The 14,830-nt window shown below is 52.4% G+C and overlaps 6 protein-coding genes across 6 annotated transcripts; 2 read left to right on the top strand and 4 right to left on the bottom strand.

Annotated features, from left to right (window-relative positions):
* Nucleotides 1-397: 397 nt before the first annotated feature.
* TRIVIDRAFT_113483 (uncharacterized protein) lies at nucleotides 398-3,018 on the bottom strand (the record flags this gene model as incomplete). The annotated part of the gene is made up of 2 exons (XM_014096256.2): nucleotides 398-2,326; nucleotides 2,458-3,018. Coding segments are annotated over 2 exons (2,490 nt in total), but the record flags the coding sequence as incomplete, so codon positions are not given.
* Nucleotides 3,019-5,333: 2,315 nt separating this feature from the next.
* Nucleotides 5,334-7,010, bottom strand: TRIVIDRAFT_160127 (uncharacterized protein; the record flags this gene model as incomplete). The annotated part of the gene is made up of 1 exon (XM_014096257.1): nucleotides 5,334-7,010. A coding segment is annotated over one exon (1,677 nt), but the record flags the coding sequence as incomplete, so codon positions are not given.
* Nucleotides 7,011-8,133: 1,123 nt separating this feature from the next.
* Nucleotides 8,134-8,947, top strand: TRIVIDRAFT_80591 (uncharacterized protein; the record flags this gene model as incomplete). The annotated part of the gene is made up of 3 exons (XM_014096258.1): nucleotides 8,134-8,274; nucleotides 8,353-8,446; nucleotides 8,520-8,947. 3 exons carry the CDS (start codon nucleotides 8,163-8,165, stop codon nucleotides 8,890-8,892), a joined length of 579 nt encoding a protein of 192 aa, XP_013951733.1.
* A 322-nt stretch (nucleotides 8,948-9,269) lies between these two features.
* TRIVIDRAFT_57389 (uncharacterized protein) lies at nucleotides 9,270-10,322 on the bottom strand (the record flags this gene model as incomplete). Its single annotated transcript, XM_014096259.1, has 2 exons — nucleotides 9,270-10,160; nucleotides 10,227-10,322. 2 exons carry the CDS (start codon nucleotides 10,320-10,322, stop codon nucleotides 9,270-9,272), a joined length of 987 nt encoding a protein of 328 aa, XP_013951734.1.
* Nucleotides 10,323-12,551: 2,229 nt separating this feature from the next.
* Nucleotides 12,552-13,535, bottom strand: TRIVIDRAFT_80593 (uncharacterized protein; the record flags this gene model as incomplete). The annotated part of the gene is made up of 2 exons (XM_014096260.1): nucleotides 12,552-13,297; nucleotides 13,405-13,535. 2 exons carry the CDS (start codon nucleotides 13,490-13,492, stop codon nucleotides 12,759-12,761), a joined length of 627 nt encoding a protein of 208 aa, XP_013951735.1.
* Nucleotides 13,536-14,239: 704 nt separating this feature from the next.
* TRIVIDRAFT_8840 (uncharacterized protein) lies at nucleotides 14,240-14,649 on the top strand (the record flags this gene model as incomplete). Its single annotated transcript, XM_014096121.1, has 2 exons — nucleotides 14,240-14,443; nucleotides 14,536-14,649. Coding segments are annotated over 2 exons (318 nt in total), but the record flags the coding sequence as incomplete, so codon positions are not given.
* Nucleotides 14,650-14,830: the final 181 nt, after the last annotated feature.

Consider the following 14,830-nt stretch of genomic DNA (forward strand, 5'->3'; position numbering starts at 1 on the left):
AAGTGAAAAAAAAGAAAAAAGAAAATGATTACATGCCTTGTCGAATTTACTCGTCCATTCATGTTATATACGCACAACATTCCTCATCCCTACTTAATTGATAATGATATATAAAAAAAAGGTCGGCAGAACATCAAATGCCCGCTCGGCAAATATACATGTATATATATATAAGAAGCAGCCATTCCTAGTAAGAGTGACGCCGTGGTAAATGGCACACCCCTGTGTATCCCTTCATCCCTTATCTGCACCCAACGCCAGTCTCATGCATGCTCTGTAACGCGGACATGTTTAAAAAAGAGTAAAGTAAAAAAGATACATGAAAAATGGATAATAAAGAAGTATGTGTCTTTTCGTTGCATACGTATTCTGCATGCACTGCGGAAATTGCCCAACATCACCGCTGATATGCCGGTAACTGCTCCCCATCATCGTTATCGTGTCTCCTGTGTGCACTTGTACTGCCAGATGATGTTGCGTTGGCATTATACCCCGGATAATCGTCCTCATCTTCAATCAACATGGGCGCAGTCGGTTCAGCATCGGCCGTCAGGTCGTCTTCCCTAGGGGCTCGACCAGGCGCGCCACTTCGATCCATGTCCTCGGGGAAGTCAGGGGGAGCACTGGCCTCTTGCATCAGTCGCCTCCGCTCAAGCTCCTGTTTATCCTCCCCGGCGTTCATCGGAACGTTGACGGCAGCCGTGAGCTCTTCTTCTGTCGGAGCCGACGGTCCAATGTTATCTTCTTCTCCTGAATTGCCTGCATAAGGTGGTCGTGGTGTGGCTTGGGCATCGTAAATGTCGTCTTCGTCGGGCGAAGATGGTCCGGCCTGCGGACGACTGGGTAGCAGTCTTTGCTCTGCTTGTCGTATGCGATCCTTCTCCGTCAAGCTACTTGGATTAGGTAGCTGAGGAGGGGGCGGTGTGTATAATGGTGCAAGGTCGTGATTACTTGGTTGCGGATGGGAAGGGTGATGGAGAGGAGTAGGGGAGTAGGATGGACGCTGGTGGTTTGCGAGCGGAGGAAAGTATTCATGTGGTGGCGGCCCTTGAGGATGCGGACTGTTGCGGTCGATTTCTTCGTAGCGAGTCGGGGTTGGGACAAAGCCCACCTCGTCGTCACTCTCGGCATTGTCGAGCGTTTTTGACGACGAGGACAACTTGACGAGCTTCCGTTGCCCCGAGGAGTCTACTGTGCCGACGATGGACTCGATTGTCACGCAAACAACGCCCTTTTGCCTTTTGAGAGGACCAGTGTCAATGATTTCGATCTGAGCACCCCTCCTCTGTGAAAACATGCTTATGGTCTGATCGGTGGCGCTGCTGCTAAATGTGCCAAACCTCGAAGTCTTTCGGGATGGGAAGTGGCCAGATAGTCTCCCGCCCAGATCAACAATAACTTCTACCTGGTACTTGAAAGAGATCATATCTCCGGGCACCCCCTTGATAGTCGGGAACGAGTCGTTAGGGAGCTTGACCGGCACCGTGACCGATGCCTGCATGGTTTCCGGATCTATGATGAGCGGTGCCGTTGTCTGGTCGAGGTCTTTGCGGAACACGCTGATGGAACCGGCAGACGAGAGGGAAAGGCCGCCCAATCCCGTGCGTGACCTGGGGTATACATCTTCTTTCTGTATTCGACGGGCATCCTCCTTGGTCATCATGTCCTTGAACAGCTGTGATGGAGGTGAGGTATCGATTTTGCCCTGGCGGAAAAGCGTCACGATGACACCAGTCATGCTCTTGACCTGCTTGATGTGCTGCACCGTAACCCGCACCGACACGGCATCGCCTGGCAGGCAGCCGCCCTTGAGAAGCTCAATGCTGGCAGTGATGGTTTTGTCATTGACAGCTTGCTGCTGCGCTGACATGAAGGCACTGGTGCCAACCTGCGATAACTGAGTCAAGTCGCTCCGACTCATGGCCGTGCTGATGCTGCGCCCGCTCTCGCCGCTGACCTCACTCTGCACGTCGCTCAATGCGGCTGCTCCTCGGCGTTCGCTTTGCTGATCGCCACCGGGATTCTCACGCGCGGCGGCATCCTCAGTAGGGGACGAGAGCGGTTCCCCTGCGTCGGGTTCAGGTACCACGTCGATGGGCTCTGGCGTAACAAGAGAACTCTTGTCCAGCGCCATTGACGACTTCTTCTTTCTCGTTTTCTTAGATATTGGTTCAAGAAAGATAGTTCTCGGCTGCGGCGGTGGCAATAAGCCCACGTCTATCCTCTCGGTCAACATGACCTTTCTCTCGCATGTCATTGTCGCCGCCATGGATAGGGGGCGTGTTAAAGTTGCCGTGACCATGTAGGATACGGTTCCGCGCTCGAACTAGATTGGGGCACAAACATAATTAATAACTGTCTTGATAGTTGATGTCCCTTGTACATATATATATATATATATATATATATATATACATGCCAAGATATCAGGCGCGGACTACGCGATAGGGAACTCACGTCAATGCTACTTGGCAGTCCTTTGTCGGGGAACACCAAGTCGAAGCCGAATTCGTATCTGCCGGGATCAAGCCTGCCCTCGCCGCTCAGCACCTGCTCGTCCTGGAAGAGGCTTGCGAAGCCGTTGCCATGATACTGCGGGCGCGATGAGCTCCCCCCCTGCGGCAGCGTGGTGATATTGCGGACCTTGGCGGCGCCAGCGGGATCCCTCAGCACGCGCACGAAGCCGTGCAGCGTAACAACCAGGTGGGTGATGCGCACCGGCTTGACAACGACCAGGACGACGGAGCCGTGGACGTGGTCGCCAGCGCCATATTTCCGGTGAGGTTCGTCGCAGCGGACATGGAAGTCGGTCACGCTGCGGTTGCGGTTGCGCAGAGGGAGAGGTAGATTGAGGGAGCTGCCCAGGCGCGCCAGCAGGCCAGGGCGCGACACGGACGCGGAAGAAGACGTAGATGTTGTCGTAGGGACGGGAGTGTGCGAGAGGGCAGGCGTAGATATTGAGGCGGTGTTGGATGATCTTGAGGATGGGGATGTTGCTGCAGGGATCGACGACCGAGGCGGCTGGCTGTCGGTAGCGGCAACGGCAGCGGCAGGGGGCGAGGAGGGCGAGGCTGGAGTCGGTGATGGTGAGGATGGCGTCGACGGCGTGCTATCTCTGTCTCTGGTGTCTCTTGCTGCGGTCGAGGCGGCAGGGAGCGATGGTAACGACACGGACGCCGAGGCCGACGATGTCGACACGCCGCCGCTGCCCCGAGATGCTGGCATGAGCGTGACAGGGCGGGCTCGAGCGGTCGCCGGTCGCTGCAACGGCCGTAGGGACGCTGTGGCTGGTCGTGGTTGTCGTCGCTATCGCCGTGGGAGCCGCAGATTCGAGGGTCGTAGATCGTGGCTCGTAGTCGTGGCTCGTGGTCTGGCGCTTCGGAACCCCCCAAATCGACAGCGTTTCCCAAATAGAACCAAAGATGAGAAAAGGAAAAGGAAAAAAAAAAAGAGAAAAGACAAAGAATAAGAAAGGGAAAGAAAAGAGCGAGAGAGAAAACCAAAAAGCTAGACCCGGCGCCGGTGGGATTTATCTCCCTACTTCTCCCTCTCTGTCGTTCGTCTGCAGATAAAACAATTCCTAATATTAAACTGCACAGCAGCCTTGCTCCAGCGAGCGGCAGACCGGCACGGTGGAGGGGGGCCAGAGGCGTTGAAAGAGGGAAAGTTCGGCAAGCCGCGCTGGTTGCGTCGCTGCGAGGCTAGCACCAAACATTCCTGGCGATGACGACGCTGCGAGAGCAAGGGGAAAAAAAAAAAAAGGAGTGGCAGAACAAAGAATGACAAGACACACAAGACAAAGATGCTGAATTGCAGACACCGAGCAGACACAGACTCAGACGCAAGAGAGATCGAAAAAGGGCACGCTCGCCCAGCCAGAAAGGCCAGCCAGCCGATTATCCTGCCTGATTGGGTTGGCGCATCTCAGTTGGGGATTTGCCAAATGCACATGCACCCGCTTTGGCCAAGTTGCAGCGAGGCGACTGTGCTTGGACGGATTGGGCCGCTCCAGTGCTGCCACTCGCAGCCGAGAAGCGACGCAAAAAGTTGAGGCCACCCAACAGGCGCCTGTCCTGTCCCCTCCCCTCCCCTGCCCACTAACCACTGCACTGCATTGATTGATCTTACTGTACTAGATGTGCTGTACCTGTAAGCTTGGCAGCGTACATACGGAGTACTAAGGCAAGTCAACTGTCAAGCCTTTCGCTCCATGTCCCCCAAATCAGCTAAACTACCTAGCGACCCCCCTGCACACGTACCTTCTACTCCCCACCTCCAGGCACCAGCTAATAGCACCGACCTCATCTATTCCAGGGACCTGTTGTTTCGTTTCGTGACTTCAACCTCTTCTCATCCATCCATTCCATTCTTCCCCATCCCCCCCTTCAGAGCTTGGGCCATATCCTTCCCCCCTTCCCCCGGGTGCTTCGGAGAGATCGTCTAGGCACCCGGCACTTGAGAGAGCCAAGAAAAAAGCTTGGTTGTGCTGCAAGCTGACGCTTCAGCGATTCCGTATATAAACTTACATGCCTCGTACACGCTCCATCCCCCATCACAAACGTGGCCGCCGGTCCTGCTTCGTGCCGCCGGTCCGGTTAATCCGGCCTGCTGTTTGCACCAAAACTGCGGGGCCCTTTGCGCATGTCGGAGTCTCTATTCCCGCTCTCTGCCCACACGTACCTGCGCCGCACTTATATGTGTCGGTAATATGCCAAATTCGATTCTTTGGTGATGCACCCACATAGACAGCATAGAAGAGTCTAGGCCTTTCTGCCCCAATTTCTGATCCCTGCTCTGTGTCGTCAGCGCCCGATAGACTCAACGCCGTGGAAGCACCGACTGAAAGCAAGTGACTCCTGTTGATGCCGTCTAACCGACATCCTGCAATCATGATGCAATTAGGGCACTCTTGAATACAGTACCTACTGGGCACCTGAGTAGGTATTGACACCAAAGAGTAATACGGGCAGAAATCAAAGAGTTTCAACATCACACAGGGCCATATGTGAACATTGCATCGAATTCATCTCCAGCGTCCTTTTATTCTGCATCCACTAACAGTATCTTTCTTTGTCTATCTGCTCTTTTCCATGTACCAAATAACGCACGTTTGAATCGTCCATGCTCATCATGCTATGTATGCTCGCCCCTTATGCAATATTACAACAACTTGTTAGTTGTGCCCAATACAATACTCAAACAAAATCCAAACCAGTTGCAAACGCCAGTCAATGCCGTCAATCGCCACAATTCCAAATCAAATCCCATGTGCGCCAAATACCAATGCCAAGCAACAGAATATATACTTAATACACCAACTCCTCTCAATTTGATTAGTCCAATGCCTCGCCTGACAGAATGCTTCTCAAGATGTCGGCACCAACGCCGTCGGCAATTGTCTCCATGTCCTTGTCTCCGACGCAGCTGGCAATCCGCTTTTCGTCACCACTGGCAGCCGTCGCTTTTCGACCCCTTTTGCTAGGTGTCTGCGGCATTATGAAACTGCCCGTCTTTCCCTCCACTGCATTGACGAGCCCGAGGGTCTCGAGGCTGCCCACCACTTCGCGGAACTCGGAGCTCGACAAGGGATGAAGCACTGAATCACGAAGGCACAGCTTGCAGTACTTGTCAAAGAGCACCTTGATTGTGGGTGCCAGTGTCTGTGTCTTGCTGGGGGTAAGAGGCGCACCAGGCGCCTTGGCCATCGTTCGAATATGGTTTTCGTAGGCCACCAATGAACACAAGGCAGCCTTCTGCTGTAGGTTGAGGGCCTTGAGGCGCTGGGCAGTTCCATTGCTGAAGGCGGCAGCCGTGACCTTGTTCAGGTGGCCAATTGAAGCTCGTGGAGCAGTCTCTGCAGTCAATGCCTTGAGCGATGCCGTTGTAATCTGGTAGACGCTTCGAGTGGACCCTCCAGTCGAGTTGCCGTTGATGTTCTCTCCAAGAGGCTTCTTGGTAGGTGTCAATTGCAAAAACTTTTCCCGCGCTGCCTCCTCGTGCTTTGACCTGGTCTCGGCTTCGACCAGATCTAGAGCCCGACGACATATCTCAAATGCCTTGCGTAGATCACCAGTCTGGCTTGAAACCTTGCGAGAACAGAGCTCGATGGCGGCGGGATGAATAAATGGAACATAAGATTCCTTTCCTTCCGGCATCAGCGATTTCAACCGGGTAATGATGATGTTCTTGACCTGAGCCGCGGTGTATGGCAGGAAAGGAAGTAGCTCCGGCTTAAGATTCTTTGATTTGAGTCGTGGTAAAAACCGGTCTGTAAGATCCAGAGCGTTGGCGATGCCAAGGAGCATAAGCCTGGAGGACTTTGCCAGAGACCATTCAAATACCCGATACAGACTCTCCAGATCCAATGTAAGAATATGATCAACCTCATCAAGGGTGACGAGGTAGGTGGCCGACGACTTGGCCTTGGAAGAAAACATTTTCTGCAGAGATGAGATGGCCTCTGCTTCTGATAGGTCGCTGCTGTCTTCACCGAGAGCAGCTAGCAGTGTGTGATATAGATCCTTTGACGACTTGATGCTCATGCAGTTGACGTATGCACTGCGAACTCCATCCTTCTCGGCGTACGCCTTTGTCATGCTGGTGATCATGGCACTCTTTCCGGTACCGGGGGGACCGCTGATGTAGATGCAGCCTCCGGGAGATGATGTCGAAACGCGATCCAGGAATACTGTCAACTGCTGTCGCTCGGCTTCCCTTCCCACCAGCTGGCCAGGCTCAGATCCTCTGGCAAACAGCTGTCGAGCTTGATGGTACACGGTCTGGATGGTGGTGGGCGTGAGTGGCGACTGAGGTGTCATTCGCTTAAACAGCTTGCCCGCCGACATGACGGCGTGCCGCGGAGTGCTGGGATAAGAGGCAAATACATCTCGGTGCCGAGAAGTGGCGGGCGTAACGGGAACTGGTTTTGATGGGGTCTGAGACTGGTTACGTCTGTGCCTCCGTGATGGCAACTCATTGAGCTCGCCTTCAGCATCGTCGTTTTCATCGTTTTCGACAGCATCATACTGGGGATCTTGGTTCTCATCGTTGAATGAGGTGTCCACCAGCCGGCATCGACGAAGCCTCTTGCTAGGAGTCTCCTCGACGACTGAAGAGAGATACAGGTTAGTATCTGATAGAGGCTGCAGAGTAGCAGTGGGACCTACCAGCTTCCACAGCACTGCGCGTCCTCTTTCTCAGCTCGGAAGAAGGAGCCATTGCAGCTGCCGATGGAAGAATAGAAAGACTAAAACCAAGGTGCTCCTTCCAGCAATGTCGTGATGGCAGCAGTTATTGCAAGTGCAGAACCAAGAGAAGGAGGAGCCCAAGACAGGTTGCAGTTGCAGATGCTGTTGCTGTTGCAGGTTAGGAAGAAAATTGCAGGTGCGAATGTATTATGAGGGAAAGCTGGAGCTGAGCCCCCATGTCTGGAAAAAGGGCGTTTTTGGCGTTGAACCAGGGGGGGTTTTTCCACAGCCGCGAGGCAACGGCGCGTGGGTGCGCGTTAGACCGCGTTTAGCACCAGGACGCGAGAATTGTCCCATTAACTGGGCGGGCCATGCAGTGGGTTTCAGCCACTAGCAGCCACTACAAGGCGCAAACAAGCACTGCAGCACGCGTTTCAGCGGGCATGGAGGTCTGATGTTTTGCGCAACGCAACAGTGTATGTGTATGCATGCATGCATTTGATGCGTGTTTGTTTTCTGCAGATGATGCGGGCGAATGAAAACCTTCCTACCTGCCTACCTATGAATGGCCAGGATGGTCGGAATCACGTCCTGTAACCCTGCCAGCACCGCACGATAATGCATCTACAGAGCACACTTGACCTTGTCATGCAGTAATAAGCCCATCCTGCATTACCCCTCTCAATATACGGAGTATTCCAGTTGTCTTTGAAGAATTGGACATGGGCTGGTCAGCAGCCGCTGGCACGTAAAATTAGCTCATCTTCAGCGCATCTCAAAGTGCTCCATCCCTCCCAGATCCCGATCCTCCCTCCCGGCCCCGTCCCAGCCAATCGGCACATTGCGTCATGCATCGCCAGGGCCGTCCATCTCATATGAATGCCAAAACTCCCTTTAAATCCATCAGATCCCTCTCCCTAGAATTCTCATCCAACCTCCAATTCTCACACATTTCACACGAGCAATAAAGAAAAAATGACCACCTACATCCCCGCCATCACAATCCCTTCGGCGGTGTTCCAGAATCCCGCCTCTTCGATTCTCCTCCCCATCGCATTGGGCACCGCAGTTGGTTTCGGCACCCGACGTAAGAAGATGCTCGCCACGATAAATATTCGGCCATGTGAGAACTTGAGCTAACCTCTGAACAACGAAATTGAAATAGCTTCCAAGACGCAAAAGAAATATCTTGAATTGAAGCAACCTCCTTTACGTCCCCCGCCATGGGTGTTTGGGCCCGTCTGGACAGTCCTCTATGGGTATTTCTTTCTCTCGTTGGCCATTATGAAGCGTACTCCAGAATGTGTTTGACTGACTTGCTGTGCTTGCAAGGCTCATGGGATATGGTGCCTACCGTGCCACCAACATCGGCCTCTCGCCCTTGTCTTCGCCGCAGACCATTCAGACAACAAAGCATAGCATGACCATCTACACCGTCCAGCTTGGCCTAAACCTCGTCTGGATGCCGCTCTTCTTTGTCGCCAACCGCCCAGTTGAAGCTACTATTGACATCGTTACCCTACTGGGCCTCAATGGTTATTTGGCCTACCTATGGGGATCCGTTGATTCTGTTACGGGCTGGTGCCAGGCGCCTTACTTGGCGTGGTTGAGCTTTGCAACATACTTGAGTGCTGGAGCGGGATACTTGAATGATTGGGATCTGGCAGACAAAGAGACTGCTAGAGAGGATAAGAAGCAACAGTAAAACTAACAAAACTGGCACGTCATAGTTACGGTCCCAATACACTTCACGTCACGGTATCGAATGAATTCGTGTTAAATAGCCTTCATTGCAAAATAGCAGCGATATTTAAATCATCTATCGCTAGATCAACCGCCTATAAATATCTATCACGACTCCTTGTCCTTTATGACCCAAAATCCCCCTTTTTTAGTGTGCGACACCCAACCTTCGAAAGCAGATAAAACAAAAAAAAAAAAAAAAAAACGCTATTGCGATGCTCCTTTAAACTTGGCAAACCGACTGTACAAAAATGTTCTCGCCATGCCAATGACTAGGAAACGATAAGAAATATTAGAAGAAAGAATAGAAAAGACTGGCCACCGAATGCCCAAACAAGCTTATTGCATGGGAAGATGGCGTTTCAGTCCGTCATATACAATGAAAATGAATGCGGAGCTAGGTGCTGCCCTGGCGCAGGTGATGCCACACCCACGATACAGTCCTCGCAGTCCGTGGTGCCTCCATATGGCCAGGCCCTCGCTCCAAAAGTCTCGGCGCTGTTGGGCAACACCCACAGGCGACGTTTGCATGCGAGACTTGATGGTGTCGGCAGGGAAGAACAGAAAGTTGTATGAAACGCCCCCCGATGCGCCGGCAATAGCCTGTTGCCATAGAGGAAGAGGCTTCGAACGGATCGTTTCCCTCTCTGCCTCAGAGGTGGCAGATCGCAGCCGCAACCTGTAAAACGCCTTTGTGGCCGTCTCTTTGGCCCCGAACCAGGCCGAACAGCCACCAGCTTCCCGAATCAGAGTGCCAACCTGGCCGTGCCAAAAGCCTCTGATGCCCTCATGCCGATACACCTCACGGATCACAGCTAGGGGCCGTAGATGGGTTACAGCCGCTCCCTCGGATAGGGCTGGCACCTGAATCTTGCATTTGACAAGTTCGATCGGCGTCAGGACAAAGGACGTGAAAACCCCAGATATGGCGCCGGTGAGCCATAGCAAGGGCAGCGACATCTCTTTGTCACGAGAAGCCATATTGGCCTTGTATAGAAGCTCTCGCCCTACGCTTTCGAACAGAAAGAGACTGCTAGTTTCTGCAGCCGCGCCAAACAGAGGGGCACTGATTCCCCTGTACAGCCCGCGAAAGCCATCGGACTTTATAGATTGTCGGAAGCAGTCCAATGGGCCGGTGTACCTCAACGGTAGGTGGTCGGGCTGGCTCTGGAGTCGAACCTTGACGGTGTCGAAGGGATATTCGATATATTTGCCTGCAATACCGGCAACCTGCATCCCAGCTCATCAGCTTCCTCTTCGAATCTCGGCATCGTTAGGCTCTTGGGTGCAACTTACCGACCCGTAGATGATGTCTTCGACAGCATCCATAGTCGCAGTTCGGCTTTTTCGTTGGAATACCAACTCAGGCTGGATAGCGACTGAGGTAGTCATATCGAGAGTGGCTTGGGCCATTCCGGAGATGGTTCGGGCGTTGGAGAGGGAAGAGCAAAACGACAAAGGGTTTTTTTCTTCCTCTCAACGCACTTCTTTCAAGTCCCTAGCTTTGCCCCCTCTCCTGTGGGAGCGGGGGTTGAAAGCAGGTTTGAAAGAATACGGCGAGCAGGCGGCAGCTGGGCAAAATTGTGAAAGGGCGAGTCCCTTTGAGGCGAGGTGAGAGCGACGAGATTCGGAGGCGCAAAACCAGGACACCAAAAGCTTTAAATTTGAGGCGACGGGATTCCCGTGTGGGGGACCTTGAGCTCGCAATGCTAGTACGAGCAGCAACGAGCCCACACCGACTTCGCCCTAGGCATGCAAAAGCAGGCAAGGGTTGCGCAATGGAAGTGACACAAAGGAGACGGGCGGAGTTTGTCCCAGTCTAGAGCAGTCGCGGGATTTTTTCTTCTTCGTCGTGCTTGTACTCGTACTCGTAGCAGAGTTGATCGAGTTTAGGAGAAGGCGAGAGACAAGACAGGGATTCGGCCCTACATCGTAGAGGCGTGGCATAAATTACTGTCGAGGCTATCCCACTTGCTCTGACTCCCAAGAGGCGTGACTGTAAAAATTTGAATCTTATCGACGCTTATCGATAGGATGCGAGGGGGTCGGCAATTGGCTGTCATTGGCTGTCATTGGCTCTTCTGATTCGTGTGCCTGCCGAGATCGGTTACGAGCGTTCACACCCCGGCACTTGCATGTGCCTGAGTGTAACTTTTCATTTTTCATTTTTCATTTTTTTAGGGGGAGTTATAGCATGGAGTACCCGTGTCATACAAAGTACTAATAGACATTTGGAGCCTGCCACGGAAGCTGTCTGCTTAGGTAGCTCTCTGCAAACTTCAGCTGTCATAAGGCTTAAGCTGATACCGTCAGAAATGTACAGTGTGTACCTATGGGTGACTTTTATATGGCCTATTTTGCCTACATCATGCTTCAACCTACACCCATACTCATCTGTACCTTTCGAGAACGCAAGAAAACCTACGGAGACCAAGTTTGCCTGCCGTCCTAGTTGGCATCTGTTTATGATACCTGCACACCTCTGGATCCACGCTCCTTTGTACTACATCACAGCCCGGCAAATTGCCTGAATAGGCGCCCGCCTAGGAACGGAAAACCGCTCAGCTGCATGGCGCAGGGAGGCAGCCAGGTACCACGGCTGGTTGTATTCCCCCTACATTGGATGAAGTGATGTCTACGTTTGGTAGTTGTACCTGGCGTCTCCCGTCAGAGCTCCCCGCATTGAAACAAAGATGACGGCTTAAGCAGTGACCGTGTAAGCTGCCATCGGCAAGGGGATTGCCATTGCTCTATGAGATAATTTCTCTGAGACATGTACACGATACCAACCCTACCTTAGTAGTGTGAGCATTAGAGGATTAGAGCATCGCATAATGCTGCATACCTCATACCGCATACGAGCACATTCATGCTGGGTTCTGTCGTTCTGTCTCACAAGGGGTCCTTCACCACCAAGGAGCTACCTTGTGCATTAGCGTTTTAACGGTTCGTTTCTTTTATGGAAACCTTCTTGGCTCAGAGTTTTCAAGCCTACAGACCGACTCCGTAATTGAGTTTCCATCCCATGTATTTCCGTTCGAAGCTTGTTTTGCAAGTTTGCTCTTTCCGGATAAATCCCTTAAGAGTCTACGCCACTTACAAGCAAATTATACCAATTCACCCAAACTCTCATTCCATATTGACATCACAATGAATCGAACACTGTTGTATCGCCCTCGATAGTATGAATCAGGTCACAACAAACAAACCCGCCGTCTTCTTTCTTCTGCAGGCAAGCCCATGTCCTGGGCCTGGCTAGCGTCTTGTCCTGCCCCGCTGGTTATAATATCCAAGTCGCATCAAATTTCTTATCAGATGATCTGATAATTTTTCTTGGCCCAAACATGTAATAATATCCACATAGGATGTCGTATGCTTATCCGCATTAGTCGTGCTAGTTACTCATATTCAGTACGATCAACACTGTGGCTCTCGCGATTAGGGCTAAGGAATCTTGCTGCCCTCTATTTCTTTTACAGAGTAATGTTGAGGTGTTTCAAGAGAGAGGGGCTGAGTAGGATCAAGATCCCCATGTTGGGGGTTTCTGCACAATGTAGAGAGGATCCCCATACCTCGGCACAGTACGGAGTAGTAGCCTTGCTCGTTGCCAAGAGGTTAAATCTGCTGGGGCAGTCTATAGTGTATTATTATAAGTGGCCTGCCGTCAAGGCATCAATCGGCCATACGAGAGATTTGTACTATCCAACCTCGCGGAGATCCGGTAAACCCGATGCTACAAATACACCACCTAGTCGTAATACCATGCCATGATCATCTCACCGTTAGTAGGACCGCAGATGTTCCCGCGTAACCACAGGCTTCATCGCATCACTGCTTCTTCTTGGCCTCCTTCTTGGCCACTTCCTTCTCATCGTCCAAATCCCTCTTCTCGGCATACCACTGTCCTGCTTGCAGCACGAGAATGCCCACCAATACCAGAGCCAGAATGGTATTGCTCGCTGCCAGCACCTTGAGGCTGTCCTCACGACCAAGGACAATCTCGCCTTCGAACCGGCCCTGAGAAGCGGCGAACTCCTCCGTGTGCCAGAAGCCAGAGCTGACGGTGCGCAGGCCCTTGACAATGTTGGAGATGTAGACGGCAACGCCGATGAGGTACAGAATCAGTGAGGCGCCGTCAAAGAGAAAGTTGGCCTCGCTGGGGCGGAAGAGCTTGATGAAGAGGCCGAGGAAGCCCACGCTCATAATGATATTGAGAAGGCGCCCTATGAGCGGGGGCGACTGGTGAACGAACTTGAGGTGCGTCTCAAGCATGTCGTAGTAGTCGGCGGCGACCGGCTCCTTGGTCCACAGGAGGGGAAAGTCGTACGGGAACGACGCGAAGAGGATGCCCAGGAAGAAGCATGTTGCTGAAGACACTGTTAGCACAAGACGTCACGATCGACAGTGTGGTCGGTCATCATCGCTCAGTTGCGGCTGGGCGAGGCGCAAGGAAATAACAGAGAGGGCAGCGTACGGCCGATGACGAGAAACGTCGCAAAGGACGTGGATCCGCGGTAGTCCTTGGACTTGGTAGTCTTGTTCCAATCAATGTAGGAGCTCATGGCGGGCGAGAGAAGGGGGCACAGCTAGCAATGCGCAGGTACGTATTAATCAGGGAGAGAGATAATGTCGTTGGAGAGGCCACAGAAGCTGCGCGCAGGTTTCGCCGTGACCATGTGATGCTTGTACATGGAAAAAAGAGGTGATCGTGTCCGTCAATCGAATCGCTGTGCGTGGGGGAGCTGAGTTTGTGGAGGGGACCAGATTTAGTGGGATACAAGTACTTGGGCGAGTTAGTCTTTGCGGCGGCACACTAACAAATAGGCGTGTCCGATCCTGCGTCGCTAACAGCATCAAGTCTCGGTGCATGGCGGCATTGACCCCAAAAAGTCAAGATCTTGGCGCAGAGCTGGCGCTGCATCGTATCAGATAAGCTGCTGCAGGGCTCGTTATCGCTGCTACAGGCTGCTGCAGGCCTGCTTTTCAGCTGCATATCATCTTCGCTCCATCAATGCGGATTGAAATTTTCGTCAATTTTCTTCATTTCCTTGCGCAAGCCTAGTGTTGATTTTTATTTCCTGTTGCGCAGCTCGATCAATTTGTTAGAGATCCAGTACTATAAACCTCTTTTCCAGCGTCAGCTACCTTACACTTGAAGCTTCGATCCCGCTATACCGCGCTCCTCGTCCTGTGATTACCAACAAATAATTTGATATATACCCATCGAAATCATCATGAACCATCCAATGGCCCTCCTACTGCACCTCCTCCTCTTCATCCCGCTCGCCTACGCCGCCAATGCCACCGTCTCCGTTTACGACGATTCTAAGAAATACAAATACTTCGGGTGCTACAACGAGACAACCCAGATTCCCGACTCGGCCGAGACGCGCGCTTTAGGCGGCGGCATCGATGAAAGTCTGCCGGGCCAGATGACGGTGCCGATATGTCTTGCCTTTTGCGGCAATGGCGCCACGCAGTATCGGTTTGCGGGACTGGAGTGGTCGAGGTATGTTTCACTCATTAGCTTTATGGCCGCGAGACAAGAGGGCGAACGTGTCGTGGCTGACTCTTCAACGTCCACAGAGAATGCTGGTGCGCCCAGACATTGTCCGGCATAGCTGAGAAACTCGACGATACTGCCTGCAATTATCCCTGCGAGGGCGACAATACGACCGCCTGTGGTGGCTCATTGAAGCTGACCGTCTATCGTGTTTCTTTGGCGAGCGGGCTGTCTACCCCGACCCTGTTTAGCCTAGCCACCACCGGACTGGTCATGATGATGTTATGGTAATGCGTTACGCGATAATGATAATGACTGCTTATTGAAATTTACTGTGTGGGTGTGAACGGGGCATATCTATCTAGAAGGTGAGTAATGTATGTAGCGTGTTGGTTGA

This window comes from Trichoderma virens, assembly GCF_000170995.1.
Source record: "Trichoderma virens Gv29-8 chromosome Unknown TRIVIscaffold_88, whole genome shotgun sequence".
NCBI classification, from domain to species: domain Eukaryota; kingdom Fungi; phylum Ascomycota; class Sordariomycetes; order Hypocreales; family Hypocreaceae; genus Trichoderma; species Trichoderma virens.